Raw genomic sequence first — 21455 nt, 5'->3', positions numbered from 1 at the left:
TAGGTTCCATTATAAGCCGAGAACACCCTCCACGTGATTCTGAGCTCTTAAACGTGTGACTTGCTTTATATCCTGGAAATGGTCCGCCTTGGTGAAACGCTCCCTGGGATGCTTGACTCTTGGGAAAACTGTATTCTGAGGGTTCTGTAGTTGAAGGGTGTGTGTGTGTGTGTGTGATCCTTTTGGTTGCATGTGGTCCTAGACACACAACATGCCTGTATGGGGGCATTACTCCTACTTCCTAAAAGTCTTGGTCACCACTGAAATCGACATCTCTGTCACGCACCAAAGTGTCCCCGTGGCGTAGGACCTGATATTGAGGCTACATCCTACGTGCTCCCTTAACCCCCGAGCCAACCAGGAGGGTCCCCGCACGCTGTTCCTGCCCTCAAGGTTCCTGGGTGAAAATCCTCCATGCTCAGAGGACCAGGCTGGGTTTCTGCTCCTCCCTGGCTGGTGTGCGTCAGTTCACCATGGCCTCTAAACTCTACCTTATTAAGGTCACTGAGGAACAGACTTCTTCAAGTTCACGCGTTTGGTGAGAGGCCGTCTGTGGTCATGAGATGTGTATGTGGAGTGGCCGCAGACCTCACTCGGCTGGGCCGTCTGGCTTCCCTCCTCGGTGACAAGCCTCCCTGAGGCCCGGTCCCCAGCCCGAGGGCGGCGAGAAGGCACTCACTGGGAGGCATCCCTCCAAAAGCATCTTCGTCCCCATCTAGCCGGAAAAGACATTGGACCGGATGCGGCCTTCCAAACGGTCGAGGCTGCCAAAAATGAACGCCAGGAAAAACTGTGTCCTCCAAGCAGAGCCTAAATGAAATAATGAAATGTGGTGTCCTGGTGGGACTTGGGAGCAGGAAAAGACGGCAACACCCAGAAAAATGTGTGCAGGTTTGTGTGTGGGTCGTAGACAAGAAATCATCAAAGCCAGTGCGTTTCCCGCTCCTGGGGCTTCTCGCCATGGAGAAGGTCAACCCGCGGGGCGCCGGGTGAGAGGAACATGACACGTCTCTGTGCTGTCTTTGCAAAATCACCCTGAGTCTAAATCCAGCCCCAAGTAAAATGTTGGTATCATAATAAAAAGCAAAAAGGCAAAAATGCCTCTATTTCATGATAATGCTTGCATGTATTTTCAGCTTTTTGAGCCAAAACAGAAAACACCTACAATACACCGCACAAGACTTTAATACATACCTCAAGATACTTTTACTGCTGACTGCATCCACACGGTCTCCTCTCACATGAAAGCAGACAACATTTCCAACACATTCAGGACTCCATTTTTTCCCCTCCTAGTCAATCCCCACCTGTCCCTTACAGCTAACCCCCATTTAGTGTCCCTTTCAAGACCAGTTCTACCTGTACTCAAAATGGAAAAACACTGAATGGAATTGTACTGTATGTGTTCCACTATTCTGGGAGATTTATGCATCAGCAATTGACTTTTTTCATTGGTGCATAGCATTCCACTCTATCAAAGATCAGTATTTTTTATTCATTCACCTACTGGTAACCACTTGGGTTTTTCCAAATTCCCACTACTGTGAATAAAACTGCTAGGAATGCTTTTGATTCCTCCTTGAAACTATGTGATTCCCTTTGGCTCACAATGTGCATTGTGAAGACGGACTCTGTGATTTCAATTTCCAGTTTTGCTACTTACCAGCTATGTGACCTTGGGCCAGAGACATGCTTCAAGTGACCACTGAGAAAAGGTCAGGTATCTGTCACAGGCTGGAGAGATTGAACAAGTGAGTACACGAGGCAGTTAGAAAAGAGCCCGGTGTGAGCAGGCATTAAAACACAGAAGCAGTGCCGATTCAGTCCAGGTCCCAGGTCAGCAGAAAGCTCGCTAAGCGAGGACATCTGCAAACCAAGGCAGCAAAGCCTGGGGCCGGAGGGGGTGTGTCTCAGGGCGGATGAGGTGTCACTAGCTTGCACTGCCGTGGGTGGAGAAGGGATGGAATGTAGCTTTACAAGATACTGGTTTTGTGTCAAACGTCCACGGCTTGACCACGAGAGGCCCGAGAGGGCCAGCTCTTCTGCTGTGGAGGAACCGCTCCCTGAGATCCTGGAACATGAGGCCACTGCCATGGTGTGTCACAAACTCCGTCCCCTTCCTCTACCCTCTTCCTGCGCCCCTACCCAGTTCCCTGTTTCTCTTCCTGAAATAGGAAGTGGATTCAGGGAGTGAGTTGCATGGGTGGGAATAAAGGTTGTGGTCCCAGCAGTCCTGGGCACTGAAGGACAGCAAGGACCCTGAGTGGCTTCAAGCAAGCCAGGGCGCAGCAGCTGGGCCCCCGGGTGAGGCTGGGCTGGGTCTCTGGGAGCCGGGAGGGAGTGTGATGGAGAGCCGGGGTCTGCGCCTGCCCAGGCTCTGCCCTTCAGAGAAGAGCTGATGGCCAGGGGCACCAGGTTCTCTGCAAAAGCCTCGGGATTCCGACCAACTTGAGCCAGGCGCACAGGCTGATGTCTGCTCCTGCATTCCGGCAGGTGGAGGCTGATCCTCTGGAGTCCTGTGCCCAGGTGCCCCCGGGTCAGGCCGAGACGGGGCCCTGGGTGCTGGGACGCCTCCCTGTCCTTCTCTCCCTAGGGTGTCTGGGACACGGCCACACCCCCCGGGCACTGCAGCTGCTCTGCCTCATGCTTTTAGCTGAGACCCTGGTGGCCACCCATGTCCAAGATCAGGGCAGCCTGAGGGTGGGGATCCCTTATCTGGGCCCTAGACTGGGGCAGCCAGGTCCGGGATGGACATGGGTCGAAGCTGGGCTGGGGTCCTTCAGCAACTTCCCTGGGGACCCCTGCCCCTTCCACGCAGGGACAGGGAGGGGGAGGGTGCCCAGCCCTACTCGCCTCTGTGCTTCAGCCTTCTCTGCCGTTGCTTTTTTTTTTTCCCTTCAATCAGGACTAAAGAAGACCTTGGCTCTCAGAAATGATGTCCCCAGGGGCCCAGTGCAGGCAATGCAAACAGTAGGTGTTCAACAATTGCAGCTTATGTTCTCTTGACACAGTCTCCAAGGCACCTGGCTCCCAGGAACAGGAGTAGGAGCTGTCCAAGCAGAAGGTGTACCAGGAGCTGACGCAGCTGAAGGCGGGAGTCGGTGAGTGGCCAGACACTGCCCCACACAGAGCCTGAGAGGGTCTCCGTGTGGCAACACCTTGCTTGAGTCACCAGCCCTCTCTGAGCCTCAGTTTCTTCATCTGTGAAATGGGAACACAGTCTAACAGTGGCAGTGGACTCAGTGCTCACAGGCCAATCTCCTGAGTTCTGAAGCCCCTACTTCCCCCAGGCTGGAGACAGAACCAGGACTTCTGGGTGCTCCTGGGTGGGAGGGACTCAGGGAGTGGGGAGGGGCAGTCACCCGGGTGCAGGGTCATGTGAGGGCCCTGCACACGAGGGTTTGAAGGTTGGACAGACACGGGAACATGGCCCCCCACCATGGGTCCAGCCCGACCTTCTCCCCCAACAGGCCGCCTGTGCCGCCCCTGCCCCTGGGACTGGACGTTCTTCCAAGGAAACTGTTACTTCTTCTCCAAGTCCCTGAGGAACTGGCACGACTCTGTCACCGCTTGCCAGGAAGAGGGGGCCCAACTAGTCGTCATCGAAAGTACCGAGGAGCAGGTATGTGGAGGGACCATCCAGGTCTGGGGCAGGCATCTGGCCTCTGGCCACCCGGTTGGTCAGAGAGGGTTCTCTGGACCAGGGGCTGCTTCCTCCACAGGAAGGGAGGAGAAGGGCATGGATGGGGGACCCCAGCAGCTCTCAGGGACGCATAAGGTCTGAGCCAAGGTGAAGGCTTTGAGGAGCACCAAGGATGTGAGTGCCCCCAGTGGAGCGCTGGCCAGGGTGACGACCTGCCCTCTGGCGGAAGTGAGGTCCTGTGCGTCACACCTGCCAACTTCCCGCATGTAAGTGTCCCATCGTGACAGTTTTCAAGCTACCAATGGGCCGTCACTCAATGCAGAGTTGAAAAGAGGTGATGTGCGTGACCGGCCATCATGAGCAGGGAGAGGCTGACTCTAGACTTTCACCTAACGTGCTCCAGACATGCAGGACAGGTTGACAGCAGTAGCAGGTGGGGGTGAGGTGAGCCGGCCGTGCACACTCCAGGAGCAGTCAAAACACATCCGCCCGTAGCACACAGATGTGGGGGACCCAGATCTCCTGTGTGAGGGGGCTCATGGCTTCACAGGCTAGAAGGCTGGAGGCCAGACTGCAAGTAGAACTTCCTACCAAGAGACTGGGGAGACGCTCGCTGGGAAACGAGTACCAGAGCTCCCTCGGACGCCTCCTTTCCTCCCCTCGTGCTCCCCTCCAGAGCCTCCTGCAGCAGACGTCCCACATTAAAGGCTCCCCCTGGATGGGGCTCTCAGACCTGAATAAGGAAGGCGCCTGGCACTGGGTGGAAGTCTCTCCTCTGTCGCTCAAGTGGGTCCTGGGAGAAGGGCACTGCCTAGCCAGCAGGGTGATATCCTGGAGCTCTAGCTTGAGTGGCACCTGGGGTTCCCACTCCCTGGCTCCTGGGCCTAAGAGATGGGGACACTCACTTGGTGGAGGAAGCAGGTCTTCACCCTCCTGTGCAGACTGATGGCCACCAGGTGAAATTCCAGCCCCAGAGCTGCAGGAGGAGCTGGGTGGGTGATGAAAAATGGAGAGTGTTACTAGGAAATCTGAGGGACAGCAAGACCAGTGGCACAGGAGACAATTCCGTTGAAAGGACAGCTTGACAGTCACAGATCTCAAAAGAAGGAGCCAACTTCAGTCCATGGAGCCACCTGGGGGAGGGCAGGAGCAGGCAGGACTCGGGGGCGCTGCGGGCAACAGCCTTTACTGTGGGGTACCTGGAAGGACTAAGTCAGGCAGAGTAAGCTGGCTTAAGAGTGGCTAGCTTGGGTCATGTCAATGGGCTCTGGGCTGTGAGTGCTGTCCCTAGATGCCTGCTATGTGGCCCTGGGGAGGTGTAGAGTGGCCCAGGGTGCCAGAGCCCACAGGCGAGGGGGTGGGGGTGTGTGAAAGTCACATCCTTGTCAGGAGGACTCCTCTCATGGGGGACGAGGAGGGACAGTGTCCAAGGTGGAGTGACTCAGGCATGCCGCTGGGTGTGCAGAGCACAGCTTATCTGCCACAGGCATGCAGGGCAGATGCTAGAGCATCCCACATCCTAGAGCAGAAACGGCTCATGGAGAGGGGCTGGGTGCAGGCTCAGCACGTGGACGGCTTGGCAGCTTCACAAAACACTGGATCCCAGGGCAACCCAACAACTGCGGAGGCAGGACTGTGCAGAAGTCAGAGGCAGCGGCCGGAAGGACTCCAAACGAGATTACGAGAAATTCTGGGTGTGCAAAGGCTCTGCTGCTTCCTGCTCCCATGAGTGACAGCTGGCTCTTCCACGTGGCCCCTGCCTCCTGAACATCCCTGCTGGGTCTCAGAACTGTATGCCAGGTCCTTTGCCCTGCCTGTGGGCATTGAGGTTTTAATAAGAGCTCTGGGACTCTTCTCTGTGGAATTCCTCAGTCCCTGTAGGGCTGGGCCCACATGGGGTGACATGGGTCCTTCCTCCTGTGCCTCCAGATGCCCCTGGCTTTGAGGCTGTGGTTGTCTCACCTTTGCAGTTTAATACAGTGCCCAGGTGTGGGGCACATTCACACAGGTGTGGGTTGGGTGCGTTCCATTTGTCTGCTCCAACTTCCTTGCTGAGACCAGAGGGTTTGCACAGCCATGTATAGCTGCCACCATGTCCCCTGGGCCTCTCCCATCCCTGCATGCCTTCCTTCCATCTGCCCAACGTCCATGACCCTCCCCTGCACCCGCTTGCTTGAGGTCTCATCCTGGTTGCTGCAGCTCTTCCCGGAGGCTGGAAGCTGGGGGGAACTCGTTCCCCCAGTCAGTCAAGGACTGTCAGGCGGCAGCGCATGAATACCCAGCCCCTGCCTCCCTTGGTGATGGCCTGGTGGACCCTGAGGTGTCCTTCCCCGCTGTCTTCAAGGAGGGACGTGTTGGCCCAGTGCTGGGAGTTCCGGTCAGCCCCTTCCTGTCTGGACTCTTCCACAGGGAGCTGCTTCTTCAAGGTCGGGTTGCTTCCTGGAGCAGCTCAGATGGTGCAGACTGATGAAGGTCTGTTCACGTGGGTCCACGTGGGGCACCTCTGAAGGACCGTTCAGGTTGCAGAACTCCGCGTGGGGTCCTCTGTGGCTGCCGTCAGATGGCCTCTGCTGGACTGTCCCTCTTTCTACTCCCATAATAAAAATATCTACTTGGTCTTTGCCTGAATTCCTGAGTGACAGGAGTAGCATTTTTACTCATAGCGAGCCCCTGTGCCTACGTTATTCACACTAACGAGGTGATCGACGGTGGGACTTGGACACCTCAGCATGGGAGTGGTCACCAGAAAAACCTGAGGACTTCAGAGGGTTGGAACTTCCAGCCCCACCCACCAATCTCCATGGAGTAGGGGCTGGAGGTTGAACTGTATGGAAAGTCTGGTCTCCGCGAGGCTCAGTGAGCCCCGGGCTAGTAAGCACGTGGTGGTGGAGCCGAGGTGCGCACTAGGAGAGAGCGCTGGAGCCCCGCCCCACTTTCTGCACCCCCTCTTTCCCTTGTCCTAACTCCTGGCTGTCCTGGCTGACGCGGGGCTGCCCTCGGCACCTGCAGCAGGCATCTGAGGTTGGGCTGATCTTGTGGAACTGAGACTCTCACTTGTGTAATCCAGCGCCAGGCAGCTATTGTGAGAAGTGGAAAACTGCTTCGTGTAAAAATAATTCCGTAGACTTCCCCTTCCTCCTACTGGGACTGACCACAAGGATGCTCCTTCATAAACAACTCGCCCGCTGAATTCCAGCTCACTTAAATCGACCTCCCACAGCGAGGATGACTCAGAGACACGCTCTGTACACCCCAGAGGTGCTCATGGAGCCAAGTCCCGGTTGCCTGCATCAGGCATGCATCTGTCAATATTCCCTGACTGGCTCCCCTCCTTCCTTCCCCTACCTGTCCCTCTCCTCTTCCCCCTCCTCTACAGATGTCTCTTGGAATCACCTCCCAGCCAAACTACAGTTATCCAACTTGTCTCAGACTCCACTTCTGGGGAAACCTGAACCAAGTTTACAGCATGTCTTGATATTGGTCAGATGTGCTTCTTCTCTATTAAAACATTTTTTTCTTTTCTCGTGCAATTTCTCTTTTAGATGATGCATCTTTAAGTGACTATAACTTTTTAGGTTTAATTAACCTTTGGAGTCAGCCATCTGAGCCCACGGAACCAAAACACTTCCATCTCTCCAGTGAAAACGAAATGTCCTCCCTCCCATTTTCTGACCTCAAAAGGTCTTCTCCCTATTCTTCATGGTATTCCAAATAATCCACTTGCCATGTTGGTTTCATATTCTATCTGCCTTATTTCTATAGAATTTTGAAAATCTCTGTGTGACTAAATGGAGCACAGGGAATTTGGGGGACACTGAACCTTCTCTGTGATACAGAACTGCCTGTCTATCCAAACCTACAGAACATACAGCACAAGGGAGCGCAAACTCACTTGGGGTGACAAGGACATGTGCATGTAGCCCCATCAGCTGCAACAAATCCACCCCTGTGGGGGCTCTGACCATGGAGGAGGCTGTGCTTTTGTGGGGACGGGGAGTGTATGGGAAATCCACCCCTACCTTCTGCTGAATTTTGCTGTAAAACTAAACTTTTGCTGTGAATCTAAATACTAAAGTCCAGTTTTGAAAATCTGTTCTTTCTCATAGAATGATCTCAATTAATAAATGAAATAAAGAATAAAGGAAATAGGGAATGACCATTAGGACACCTCATCCATAATTGCTGCAGGAAGATCCCAAGACAGTTGTTCTCATTGATGAGGTAGAATGTGACTAGAAACAGCACATCTGCACACCCTCAGTGACCTCCTTCCCCCAGTGCTTATTAATAACCACTGTGGTTTCAATACATGTTCACACATCTACTCCTTGGAAGTCAGTTCTCTTCCCCCTGAGGGCAGCTGGACATGGTAATTCACTCCCAAGGGCGAGAGCAGCACTGAATGGCTTTTAGAGACATTTTCCCTAATTTTTGCTCCAAATAAAATATTAAAGAATAAGGTTTTGTTGGAGAAGACTGAGTTTTGGGGGTCCCCAAGGCACCGTGATATCTGATATATAGATATAGGGATAGGTATGGATAGCTATCTATATGTATCCTTCTATATATCCTCTAAAGAACCAGCTTTTCTCCCTTGGGACATCAGTACCTCTGAAGATGCATTGTACAGTATGGAAGGGGAAATAGAGACTCTATAATGGAGAAACCTGGCATTTACCACCTTAACTAAGATCACAAGTGATAAGTCACGATCATGAGGACATCATGTATTCCCCTACTGGACCTGCTGATATTGTGTGAAAGGAAAGCATGATCCATCTATGGTACTTTCCCCCCTAAACCTATAACCCCAGTCTAATCATGAAAACTCAAATCAAGGACCATTCAATACAATGCCTGGTTGATACTTTTCAAAACTGTCAACTTCGTGAAAGACAGGAGAAGACAGGTGCAACAGTCCATTTTCTGTTCCTATAATAAAATACCAGAGGTTGGGAATTTTATGAAGAAAGGCAGTCTGTTTAGCTCACAGCCTGAGGGGCTGAAAGTTCAAGGCCACGCAGCCCCATTTATTCAACTTCTGGTCCAGGCCCTCTTGGCTGTGATTCAACATGGCAGACAGCATGGTGGAGAAAGCAGAAAAGGAGGTCGCATGAGAGATAGGGAACCAGGGAGGGCAGCTGGGCCAGGCTTCCTCCTTTTATAACAACCACTTCAAGAGAACTAACTCACTCCATGAGATTGGCATGAGTCCTTTCCTTGGACGATGTCCCTACAACCTAATCACCTTCCGCTAGGCCCCACCTCTTAGAAGTTCCACCACCTCTCATGCTACCACAGAAGGGACCCAGCTTCCCACACAGGAACCTTCAGGGGTCACACTCAAACTAAGCCTAAACCATAGAGGAGGGAACCTGCCACAACCTGGAGGGGACCAAGAGGACACGATGACTCTTAAGGGCTGAACCGTGCCCCCACCAAATGCCCATGTTGCGGGCACGGTGGCACACCCCTGTAATCCCAGCAACTTGGGAGGCTGAGGCAACAGGATCATAAGTTTGAGACCAACCTGGGGAACTTAGCCAGACTGCCTCAAAATTAAAATAGGGCTGGGAATGTCGCTCAGTGGTAGAGCGTCCCTGGGTTTAACCCCCAGCACTGAGAAACAAACAAACAAACAAACAAACAAAACATACATTGAAGTCCTAACCCCTAGTACCTCAGAATGTGACCATACTTGGAAATGGGGTCTTTACTAAGGCATTAGAGTGGGTCCCGATTCAACATGAGGAAGGAGATTCATGGCCCCAGGAGGATGGCCCTGTGTGGATACAGGGAGAAGGGGGCATCTACAAGCCAAGGAGAGACACAAGCAAGCAACGCTTCCCTCACCACGCCCAGAAGGAACCACCCCTGCTGTGCTAGCCTGCTTCCTGTTGCTGTAACAAATAACTGGGAGAAATCCACTTCCAAAGAGGAAAGGTTTGTTTGGGCTCACAGTTTGGGAGGTTTCAGTCGGTGATCCATTGCCTGCCCCCCACCTTAGGGCCTGTGGTGAGGCAGCACATCCTGGTGGCAGGTGGCAGCCCATGGCAAGATTGCTCACCTCAAAGCAGGGACACGGAAAAGAAAGGAAGGAGTGAGGTCCCACATCCCTTTCAAGAACATCCACGCAATGACCTGAAGACCTCTCGCTGGGTCCCACCTCTTGAAGTTTCCACCACCTCCAGGAGCACCGAGCTGGAGACCAAGCCTTTAACCCGTGGGGGACATTCTGGATCCAAATTATAGCATCTGCTCATGTCGGTTTCGGGCTTTGGGCCCCCAGAACTGAGAGAATAAGCCTCTCTGGCTTAAGCCACATCGTCTGGGGCACTTCGTCACAGCATCCCTGGCAAACTCACCCGCTGACCACATGCAGTGTGGCATGCTGGGAGATGACGTAGCAGAGAAGGACGCCTGAGGGAAAACTGGGGAAATCCAACTGAGGTCTGCGGTTTAACCAACAGTCGTGTGCCAAGGTTAATCCCTTCAACCTGACAAATGTACAAGGGTAATACATGAGGCTGGCGTTAGAGAAAGCTGGGTAAAGAGCATGCAGAACTCACCACTCTCTTCACAACTAACCCTTCTGCAAATCTATATCAAAATAAGCTACTGGAAGAGGTTGGGGGTGCAGCTCGGTGGTAGAGCGCTTGCCTAGCACACAGAGGTGTGGGGTTTCACTCCCACCACACACACACACACACACACACACACACACACACACAAAGTTTGAAAAGACTCAAAAACACTGCTTGGAATTTCATTTATATAAGATGCCTAGAGAAATCGAAAAATTCTGGGAATAGTTGGTGGTCATGGTTTCACAACCATGGGAACGGATTTATTTGTGTATTTCCTTCTTTTCTTTTTTGCAGTGCTGGGGGTGGAACCCCAGGGCCTTGTACGTGCTAGGAGAATGCTGCACCCCTGAGCTGCACCCCGACCCCAAATTCTTGACATGATTTTTCTTCAGCGTTGCAGAGTTGTTTCTATTTAGTGAAGGGGATCTGGTTTCTCTTTCATTTGCAGATGCTGATTGCTAGAACATGAGAAAGTTGTCTTTTTTTTTTTAATTAAAATCTTTTTTTTTTATTTTGACAGACTGCATTTTGATGCATTGTACACAAATGGGGTACAACTTTTCATTTCTATGGTTGTACACAATGTAGATTCACACCATTCATGTAATCATACATATACGTAGGGTAATACTGTCTGTTTCATTCTATCTGAGAAAGTTGTCTTTTTAAAGGTTAATCTTGCCACAACCTTTAATTAGTCTGCAGGTTAAATCCTTAGAACTTTCTAGATAAATGATAGCAGCTTTGAAGTACTGTCAACTTTGCTTCTTGCTTTCCAATGTTTCTTTTCTGACTGCATTGGCAGAAAGCAAGAGAAGCATCTTTATTTTCTTCTTGATTTTACCAAATGAGGTTCTCACATTTAGAGTCACACAGTGCTCAATAACAGGGCTATGTTCAGAGAAAAGCATCTTCAGGTTTATTTTGTCACCGTACAAACATGAGAGAGTTACTTGTACAAACTAAGATGTCTGCGATGTCACCAAGTGATACAGTCTTCTGCAACTGTGGTCTCCTGTGTGGCTCGTCGTGGATGGTAATGTGGTTACCCGGTGTGCGACAGCGTGGCGATGTTCTGCAGGTGCAAAATGCCCCTATCACATCAAGATCAGTCTGCTCGGGCCACCCTGTCAAAGCCGGCACACTGGCTTAACACAACAGCAGTGTGTCGCCTAAGAGTTCTGGACACAGAAGTCTGTAACTGAGGTGTCTACAGGACCGAGTTCCCTCAGAAACATGGAGGGGACCCTTCTTGCCTCTTTCCAGCTTCTGGTGGCAGATGGCGAGCCCTGGGTTCCCCCTCCTGTCCCAACACATCGTCTTACCTGTCTCTCTTCTCTTTGTTCAAGGACGTGGGCTTCTTGGATCAGAGCTTGCCATAACCTCACCTTACTTAATTACTTTTGCGAAGACCCCATTTCCAAGTAAGGTCCCATTCACAGGTACCCTGGATTAGGGCTTTAACTTATCTTTTCTGGGGGACACAAACCAACCCCCAACACAGTGGGCATCTTTATTTTGTTCTTGTTTTTACTGAAGATGGTTCTCATATGTTATCAGTAAGTAAAACATTTCTGTAGGTCTCTAGAAATGGCTTCTTATCAAACTAAGGAAATTTTCTCCTGTGTTTGCTTAGCATTTCATTTTCTTGTGTTTATCTTCTTTTTAATGAAAAATGAACCTTGTCGATATATCTCATAATGTGGAAGAGACAAAAACAAAATCCGGAAGGATACAGAGCACGTGGGAACATGTTTACTTAGCTTCCAAATGGGCAAAGCAATCCAACACACCGTCCAAGGGCACACACACAGTTAAAGTGTTCTTTAATGTGATAAACACCAAGTTTGGGAGGGAAGTTGCCTTAGGGAAGGAAATGGGGACAAGACCAGAGAGGTACTGGGAGTCCCAGAAGACTCGCCCTCTCTTTGTTATATTTACTTTTAAAAGGATCTGAAATGCACGACAATGTCCTGCGGAGTGGAAGGCAGGCACATTGTTTTCTGCAGAGCTCTTTGCATGCTTATTAGTAATCAAAGTCCATATTAAGAGCCATGAGCAGGGCTGGGGTTGTGGCTCAGTGGCAGAGCACTTGCCTGGCACGTGTGAGGCACTGGGTTCCATCCTCAGCATCACATGAAAAAAATAAAGAAATAAAGTTTTCAAAAAAAAAAAAAAAAAGCAATAACCAAAGCCTAAAGTGCCCTTTGCATCGAGCTGGGCTCCTGGCTCACAATGAGCCTCCTGTCTCTGAAGAGAATGGAAACCGAGTGGTCCTGGCTTAGGCTGAATCCCGTGGCCTTCACCTTCTTCCTCCTCTACTCCAAACCCTTTGTCTTTGCTACTTGGTTCTTTGTCAGACCCAACATCAGCTGCTCCCCAAACTCAAAACCCTGCCCCTAGACTCATCTTGGCTTCCCCAAGAGTCCTGTTCCTCCGCTCTCCCAATCTGTGCAGTGCTGATGTCACACGGGGAACCTTCCCCGCCCCACCTTCGCCAGAATGGCCGACTCCTCCAGGGATCACCTCCTCCCAGAGGATCCTTCGGGCACATTCACGTGTGGTCAGCGGTCTCATGATTCCCTGTGCTTCCTGTGTTGGTCCCATTGTCTTAAAATTCCCTGGTCACGGGTTTCCCACCCACCATGACACCCAGAGAAGGGTTTCCCTTCCCTGTCTTGGGGCAGGAGCAGAGGTTACTGGTCTGTGGCTGGCCTCATTCCTGGGCCTCCCTTCCCCTTTCACTGCCCCTGCGGTGAGTTCTGGGCATGGGGTGGGGGACTGGCAGCTTTGGGTTTTCTGGAGAAGCTGGATAGCCCCACCCGGCTCCTCAAGGCAACCTCAACTCTAGGCACAAACCAGAGACCCGCCTTCCCACCCCGCTCCCTTCTTCCCTGACCCTGTACCTGCCCTTGAAGGCACCATGCCGATGGGATCCCTTTCAGAAAACGTCTTCTGACCCCCCCATGAATTAATTTGTTCTCCTCCATAATGGCTGATGAAACAGTTCCATCCAGATCCTTTCCCAAGAACACACTCTGGTGGTTGCCATGGACAGAAATTGTGCAATCTTTTTTTTTTTTTTTTTTTTTTTTTAATTTCCTCTAAGCGCCACTCAGGGTGTGCCTTTCCAGAAAGTTCTGTCACACAGTCATGTCTTGCTGCTAAGTCAGCTGTTAGCACCTGTTGACAGGGTTCCTTTTCTGATGATGGAGGCAAAAGGAGTCTTACATCTCACATCAAGAAGACTTCTAGGAAGAGGAGCAGGGCCTGCTCATGTTCTTGGAAAATGGCTTTGCCGGGTCCTGCTGTGGCTAAGCATTGCCGACCTGTGCTGTCGAGCTCTGTGCCCTGGAGATGCCCTCTGACTGGAACGTGGACTGCAGTGTGCACAGACGTGGTTCGTGCACACACACACCATCTACCCTTAGCCCAGAGGCAGAAAATCCAATGCTGTATTTCTGGAAAATCCCACGTGGACTTGGTTCTACATGTCCTTCCCCAGATTCTGTTGAACACTTCCTTGCCCATCTCCAGGTGTCTGACCCTTGTCCCTGCAGTAATGAAATGGGGACCTGTGTTTACCCCATCTGGACCCCGGTCTGAACATCGTTCCTGAGACCATGTGTTAGAACTGTGCTCCCTCCCCACCCTCTTTGGTCCTTTGTCATCTGCTTTAAAAAGACACCCTCCTATCTCTTCACTTCATCTGATCAGGAGTGTTTTTCTCATTCCTGTCTGGAAAGAAACAGGAAAATAAGCATCAAATTTAAAAATGGGGGACACTGGAGATGGAACCAGGGTTTCGTGTGTGCTAGGCAAGCCCTCCACCACTGAACCATGCCTGAACCCCCAAATTAATTTTTTTAAATAAAGTGTGGATAATGTTAATTATTTCTACAGCCTGTTAAGAAGTTCAGGCAGTGAGGGTGCGGGCTGGGGTTGTGGCTCAGTGGTAGAGCACTTGCCTTGCATGCATGAGGCACAGGTGTTCGATTCTCAGCACTACATAAAAAAATAAAGATATTATGTCCATTTACAGCTAAAAATATTTTTAAAAAAAAGAAGTGAGGGTGCATCTACATATCTCCAAGAGGGCTGGAATCTAGTAAACGTGTGGTTGACTTAACCCTGTGAGTAAACTTAGCTTCCCAGTCGGGTCTCCTGGTCACCTCCTTCACTGCCCCAGCCTCCAAGCCCTTCATCCTTCTTGACTTTTTGTTCTTTTATTTTTTGTAGCACTTGTGACTTTTTCGTCTGTGTTTTTAGGGTTCTTACTCTTGTCATGATGGTCAGTTGAAGCAGGATCATCCTTGGCTGTGGGACAGAGGCTGTCCTGTGCCTTGTAGGGTTTTGAGCAGCAACACATAAATGTCAATCACACACACACACACACACACACACACCCCAAATTCTAACAACTAAAAATGTCTCCAGACATTGCCAGATATCCCCTGAGAGGCACAACAATTACCCTTGGTTAAGCTCACTCTTCCATAAAATGTGCTTTTAAAATGCCAACTATCTTGTTCAATATAGGGTCTATCCCCTGACTAGCCCCTGCACATGAGCACCAAGGAGGAAGAAATCTGTTCTCTGATGTACCCAATGTTCAGAGCAATGCCTGATTCACAGTAGGTGTTCAATATTTGTTGGAAGAATGCATAAACATTTAGTGGGTATTTTTTTTTTTTTTTAGGGGATGGAGATGAAGTCTTACTGGGTTGCCTGGGATGGTCCCAAGCTCCTGGGCTCCAGCAATGCTCCTGCCTCCGCCTCCCCGGTTGCTGGGTCTGTAGGTGTGCGCCAACGCACCTGGCTCATATAGTGTTTTTCTCGTGCCAGAGATGGTGCTAGGTTTGACATATATGACCTCATTTCTTTATCAGTGTCCCTTTGAAGGAGGCCCTGTTATTGTCCCTCCTATTCAGAGGGCAAACTGAGGCTCCTAGAAGCTGTACCTATATACAATCCCATCCACCCAGTACTAGATCCAGTAGCTTAGTTGGCCACCCCCAACATTTTCTATTTGCTCCCTTCTGGTCAAGAGAGACTGAATTCAGGTCAGGCTCAAGCCCAGACTCTGAGAAGCACCTGCAGGGAAGGACACCAAAGTGGCTTGGGATGTCACGTGAAGGGGTTTTCTCAGGATCTAGCAGGAGTCAGAATTTGACTGGGATCAGCATGTCCAACTCAGGAGGAAGCCCAGCCCCAAAAGAGTTAGACCCCAGGTTCTGAAGAGAAGCCACAGCACCAGCCTGGGGGTGTGCTGCAGAGACCAGGCCCCCCACCACTGCCCAGCCCAGCAAGGAGCCAGCACTGTGATTGGTCAGTGAATGGGCCCCTGTTACCAGGAATGGAGGCCTAGGAAATGGGAAGGAAGGCAGGAAGAGAAAGTGGGTGGGGCTGGGGGCTGAATTTATATCTCTGCCCTGCACTGGGTTCTGTTTGACCATGGACACTGCTGGATACAGCAAGTGGGACAGCCGGTCTGGGGAGGTCCTCGGAGGTAAGAGTAATGGAATCGCCTAGTTGGTTCCCTTGGGTTTATTCTTCTTAGTGTCTGGGGTTTGGTGGGGGAAGGGAGGAGAGGAGGCAAGAAGACCCAGGTAATAGGTGCAGAGAAAACACCACAGCCATAGACCCAGTTAGACCTGGATCCAAATCCTAACTGCAGCTCAGAGGCTGTGCCATGGTAGGCAAGTTATTTAACCTCTCTGATCCTCAGTCCAGGGTTTAATGCCGGGGGCCCAGGAGTCCATCTGTGTTCTCCTAGGGCTCTGGGGTCGCTGGGAGTACTGCAAGCAACGATTTTTCTTCCTGACCCTGGTTTTCCTGGTGGCCACGGTCCTGTGGGCTCTCATTCTGAGCATTCTGTTGTCCAAGGGTGAGTGACCCCTTCCTGAGGAGAGGTTGCATTCCCCACCTCCAGGACATAAGCTTGCCCTTCCATGTGCTCCTTCCATGATCCCAGTCCCCTGTCTGGACCTGAGCGTGAGCATCTGTGAACAGAACGTGTCCCTCTTGGGGCTGGGTGTATTCACCATGTCTGTCTCCCTTCTGCATATGTGAACATCACATGTGTTGTGTGCCTGACTGCTTCCTCTGTGGGTCCCAAGACGGGGTCCTTGCGCCCCTGGGGTGAAAGGGAGGTCCCTGTGTCCCCCCGCCGTGCCTGCAGGAGCTTCTCTCTGCAGCCTCCATGGAGCGGGGGGTGCTGCTCGGCCAACAGGACCTGCTGAAGACCAATGGTGCGTGCTGAACAGTGGCCCCCGGGGGCTGAGGGTGGGAGTGCCTGGGACCCCGAGCCCGGGGAGTGGCTGGGTGAGGACACCACAGACCCGTCCCACGGTGGGGGAAGGGTGTTCCCCAGTCCCTTCTGGTGACCAAGTGTGTGTGGGGACATCATTCCAGCCTCAGAACAGATGGTGGTGCTGGGCACCTTGAAGGCGGAGGTCGGAGCCTGCAACAGCTGCTGTAAGAAGGGGGTCTGGAGGTCGCTTGTGGGTTGGGGGCCCCAGAGCTGGTGGCCAGTGGATCAGGGCCGGTTGGTGGGTGCAGGCCGGCTGGGAGGGGACAGGCTGGCTGGCCTCAGAGTCTGGCCCACCCACGTCATGTCCTGCCTAGGCCTGGGGACCAAGACAAAACTGCAGACCACCCTCACTGAACTTGGGGAGACACAGGCAAAAGTGCTGCAGCAGGAGAGCGCCCTGAAGGAGCTGCAAGAGCGCGGTGAGGCCACCTCACCCTGACCCTGTGAGCTTGACCCTGACCCTGCTTGCCCACCTCCATGGACGGACCCAACCCTAATGGCTGGACTCTGAGCTTGAGCACAAGCCCTCACCCCAGCCACACCTGGACCCTACCCTGTTCCGACAGTCATTGTCCATCCTGACATCAGCTGTGACTTGGCCTTTACCTGGCCAGGATGTACTGATCCTAACCTCAGCTGTAATCTCAACTCACTCCACCCCGCAGTGACCCAGGGCCTAGCCGAAGCCGGCAGGGACCGAGAGGACGTCCGCACTGAACTATTCCGGGTGCTGGAGGGCATCAAGTTCCAGAACGGTGAGCAAGACTGGGGAGGGAAGACGAGTGGAACCTGCCGGGACCTCGGAGTCCACTATCCACCGGGCCCTGCCCTGACACCTGGTCTCTGTGGCTCTGCCCGTGGGGGACCCAATTCCCACCCCCTTTCTCAGTGTGCTCCACCTCCTAACAGCCCACCCTCTGACCCGCCACCCTGCAGGTTCCTGCGAACTGTGCCCCAAGTCGTGGTTGCCCTTTCAGGGCTCTTGTTACTATTTCTCCGAGCCACCGGGCACGTGGGAGAAGTCGCAGCACCTCTGCGCAAAGCTCGGCGCGCACCTGGTGATCATTGGGGGCCTGGAGGAGCAGGTGCGCGACTGGGGCGTGTCGGGGGAGGAGGCTCGCTTGAGCGGGTGTGGCTCCGGCCCTGGGGCTCCGTGGGCTCCCTGGGCTCAGGTCCCCGTTCCTTTCTAGGGCTTCCTGAATCAGCATACGCGTGGCCTCGGTTACTGGCTGGGCCTGAGGGCCGTGCGCCGCTTCGGCAGGGTTCAGAGCTACCAGTGGGTGGATGGAGTCTCACTCAGCTTCAGGTGAGGGCCAGGTTCCTGGTGAGAAACGGGGAGAAGGACAAATCAGACCCTAGGGGAAGTACTTTTGGCCATCTCTCCGTGACTCCTTGGCTGGGCTAAATTCTTAGGGATGGGAAAGTCAGATCCTAGGGACTGGCTGAGGGTTAATTCTGGGCTTACGAAGTAGTAACCCCAGGCCAGGTGCATGTTAAAGCTAGACACTGTGGGTGTCTAGGTTAGACCCGAGTAATAAACAGGCTGGACGCTGGGAGGGAAGGCTGCACCTCAGCTCCGTCCTCAGCCTGGACTTGCAGGGACACTCTATTGAATCTTGGCAGCTACTGGAACACGGGAGAGCCCAATGACTCGAACAAGCAAGAGGACTGTGTCATGATGCTGCACTCGGGGCTGTGGAACGACGCACCCTGCAGCAGTGAGATGGACGGCTGCATCTGCGAGAAGAGGCGCAGCTGCTGACCCCGCCCAGTGCCCAGAGCCACGCCCGCCGCGCGCGGGATCCCAGATGCGACTTGCTGCTGGAACCGCTGCCTGCCGAAGGTTTCCTTTTCCCCATTCACCCTACTGAGAAGCACTCCACCCAACTCAGCCCTGAGCAGTGCCCAGGCTCCAAGCCCCCTGCGCTCCCGCTTAACCTCCCCTCCGTCAGCTTCAAAAATTCCTGTTCCTGGTCCCCGTCTTCTGAGCCACCTCTCTTCCTAGTCAGGAAAGAGGGATGAAACTGTCTGCCTTTTCCATCATCCCCCGTTTCTTGAGTAGCAGTCTACCCTGTCATTCCGCAGCAGACATCACCGCCGAGACAAGGCCCTGAGACAGGGGGAAGGGTCTTCCCTTTTTAGATTATTGGTCCCTTTTACCCAGGGCACCTGTGACTATCAGGAAACATCCCAGAGAAAATGGGCTTTGGAGAAAGGGTGGGATTTCAGCAGGTGGAGCTAGGAAGGCGGTGGGGTGAGGAGGGGGGAGTTGCAGGCAGGACCCAGCAGGGCCCGGCTGCCAGTCCCCAGCATGGAGTGTGGAGGTGCGGGGTGCAAAGGCCTGGCTGGAACAGCTGGGGACTTCTGATCTGGATTCACCCTGCACTCCCCAAGTCTCCTGCTTTCACTGGGAGGACTTGGGGGCTGTCCGAGAATTTCCAGTGGAGATGGATCCAACTGAGGACAGTAACAGCCAGCCGCTTTTAGTTCCAGGCAGAACTGAGTCCATAACTAAAGGCTGCTTTAACTCCCAGAATGCCTGGCTGTGGCAGAATGAGGCAGATAGAAGAGGAATACCATGCAGATACAGACTCTGTCCACCATGCCTTCAAATCCTCTCCTAGTCAATTCCAAACCCAGCCCTGCTCCAGGACCTTCTGTCTATCACTATCAATTTGACTTGTCTCTTGTCAAATTCTATATATGTTGAATTACATAGGGCATAGCCTTTAGTTTCTGAATGCTTTCTCTCAGCGTAATGTTTTTGAGATTCACACATGCTAGTATGTGAATCAGTGATTTTCTTCTTTTTATTGCTGAGTCATATTATGTTGTGTGGCTGGACCACAATTCACTTATCTGCTCACCTACCGATGGATGTTTGGGTTGCTTCCAATGTAAGGTACTATGAATTGAGCTGTGGTGAATATTCTTATACAATTCTTTGTATGGTGTTTCAGTTTGTTTTCTGTTGCTATAACAAAACACCCAAGACTGGGTAATTTACAAAGAGTGGAAGTTTGACTCATGGTTCTGGAGGCTGGGAAGTCTGAGAGCAGGGTGACAGCACCTGGTGAAGGCCTTCTTACCAAAGTATTGGTCTCTTTCATTGCTGAAACAAAATACCTGAAGCTGGACATTTTATAAAGAAAGGAGGTTTGTTTAGCTCACGGTTTGAAAGGTTAAAGTCCACACAGTCTTGTAGCTGCTCTGGTAAGAGCTCTGTGTCTCCATCACATCATGGGGCTAGCAAGAAGGAGAGATCTCATAACATGACAGCAAGCCAGAGTGGAGAAGGGCTAGTCTTGCTCTTTGATGACAAGTATTCTTGAGAACCAGGCTCTAACCAGGATCTCAGGGGAACTACCTTAATCCCTTCCAAGGAAATGCCCCAATGGCCCAATGACTTCCTGCTAGGCCCCACCTCTTAGAAGTTCCACTCTCTCTTAACATCACCACACTAGGGACCAAGTGTCCAACACATGAGCCTCTAGGGAACACCGTCCAAACTGTGGTCTACGGCGTAACATGGCAGGGGCGTCACATGATGAGACAGAACCAGTGTGCCCCCTCTGGTCTCTCTTCCTCTTCTGATAAAGCCACTAATGCCATCATGGGGGCCCCAACCTCATGACCTTATTGATAGTCACCTCCCAAAGGGTGCAGCTCCAAATTCCATTCCCATAGGGATTTAGGGATCACGTTTCCAATGCATGGACTTTGGAGGGACACATCCCAACCACGCCACATGGATTTTGTAAAGTTTTCACTCATTTGGGATAGACACCTAGGACTGATAGTAGATGAACATTTAGCTTGGTAAGACACTGCCTGTTTCCCAAAGTGGTTACTCCCACCAGCAAGATACAGGGGTTCCAGATCCTCAGGGAAGGTATTTTTGACCCCAGAGAAACTGTAGCAGTTTGAGAGCCCAGGCAGAGGAGAGGAAGGGAGCCAGAAGCTGAGCAGATCATGGAGCGTGACGGGAAGATGCAGAAACATGTTCTGGATTACGCGGGTTTTCACAGTATGGAGTGCAGGGTCCCAAGGGTCTCTGAGTTTTGGAATTACACTGTAAGGAAGAGAGCAGGGATCCCTGGATGAGATGAAAAGAAGAACTGGGGCCTGATCCCCGAGGAGAGGCTTCTGGATGGGACAGAAGATGGATAGGAGAGGACAGGTGGCCTCGCTGATCCAGGAGGAGGCTGCCAGCCAGCACTGTGGATCAGGGCACAAGTCTCTCAGACGCAGGGGCAGATTCATTTGAGAAAGGATTTTAAATGCCACAAAACTCGTCAGCTGGGGGGAAACCTGAGGCATGAAGCAGAAGTCCCCCAGAACCTAGGTCCTTCTGACCTAGTACAGCAGGTTTGCGCAGACACCCTAACACTGCAAGGGGTGACCCCAGCGGAGGCTTTTCCGTCTTTGCAGTTCTTACCTGGAACATATAACCTAAGTGGCCAAGGACCAATCAGCCCCAGCGCCACTCTTGTTAACCAGTTGGTGGGGATGAACCCCGGGCTGCATGCCTGAGAGGCGACCACCATACTGCCAAGCCACAGCCCACTCTTGTTCTTCTTTACACTCTGTAGACTCCCAGGACCCTCGGACACCCTCTGGGGAGCCCTTCTCCTCTGGGCAAGTAGAATCCCTGTTTTTTCCCCAGGTGGCCACCATCGGGGGCTTTAACACACCCCTGGTTCCCGCACATGGCGTGCCTCGACTTACCTTCTAGGCTGACGCATGCACGCGGTCCTCTCCTCCCCCACAGCACCTATCCCACGCCAGGCACTGGAGTTTGGCCCCAGGGCCACTTGGCAAAGAGGAACCTGGGAATCTCAGCCGGTTTCCGCATAATAGCAGAGAGCTGATGGGCCATTGCCAGCACGTTCTAGAAGAGGCAGCTCTGCTC

General features: G+C 52.3%; 1 protein-coding gene and 1 long non-coding RNA gene across 4 annotated transcripts; both read left to right on the top strand.

The window, feature by feature from the left end:
• The first annotated feature begins 2008 nt into the window (after nt 1–2008).
• On the top strand, nt 2009–3613 carry LOC124969503 (uncharacterized). Of its 2 annotated transcripts, none has more exons than XR_007105974.1 (3): nt 2009–2095; nt 3012–3101; nt 3471–3613. It is a non-coding gene; the product is annotated as an uncharacterized LOC124969503 (long non-coding RNA). The 2 variants fall into 2 exon arrangements; XR_007105975.1 differs by lacking the exon at nt 2009–2095 and adding an exon at nt 2172–2304.
• Nucleotides 3614–15659: 12046 nt separating this feature from the next.
• Nucleotides 15660–19488, top strand: Clec4g (C-type lectin domain family 4 member G). 2 transcript variants are annotated; one of them, XM_047531561.1, is made up of 9 exons: nt 15660–15739; nt 16007–16117; nt 16428–16481; nt 16645–16707; nt 16858–16962; nt 17209–17298; nt 17480–17628; nt 17734–17849; nt 18167–19488. In XM_047531561.1, the coding sequence occupies exons 1-9, from the start codon at nt 15685–15687 to the stop codon at nt 18303–18305; spliced, it is 882 nt and encodes a 293-aa protein (XP_047387517.1). In that variant the 5' UTR covers nt 15660–15684; the 3' UTR covers nt 18306–19488. The 2 variants fall into 2 exon arrangements, with proteins under 2 accessions (XP_047387517.1, XP_047387518.1); XM_047531562.1 differs by lacking the exon at nt 15660–15739 and having other exon boundaries at nt 16049–16117; nt 16412–16481.
• Nucleotides 19489–21455: the final 1967 nt, after the last annotated feature.

This window comes from Sciurus carolinensis, chromosome 17 (assembly GCF_902686445.1).
Source record: "Sciurus carolinensis chromosome 17, mSciCar1.2, whole genome shotgun sequence".
Taxonomy (NCBI): Eukaryota; Metazoa; Chordata; class Mammalia; order Rodentia; family Sciuridae; genus Sciurus; species Sciurus carolinensis.
The sequence above is the reverse complement of the archived record's forward strand: the minus strand, read 5'-3'. Positions and strand labels throughout refer to the sequence as shown.

Excerpts from the sequence above, each read along its gene's own strand:
- Clec4g (XM_047531561.1), top strand. The coding sequence starts at position 15,685 with ATGGACACTGCTGGATACAGCAAGTGGGACAGCCGGTCTGGGGAGGTC. Across the intron at positions 17,299-17,479 it reads GGGCATCAAGTTCCAGAACG|GTTCCTGCGAACTGTGCCCC; the intron begins GTGAGCAAGACT and ends GCCACCCTGCAG. Across the intron at positions 17,850-18,166 it reads GGAGTCTCACTCAGCTTCAG|CTACTGGAACACGGGAGAGC; the intron begins GTGAGGGCCAGG and ends GAATCTTGGCAG.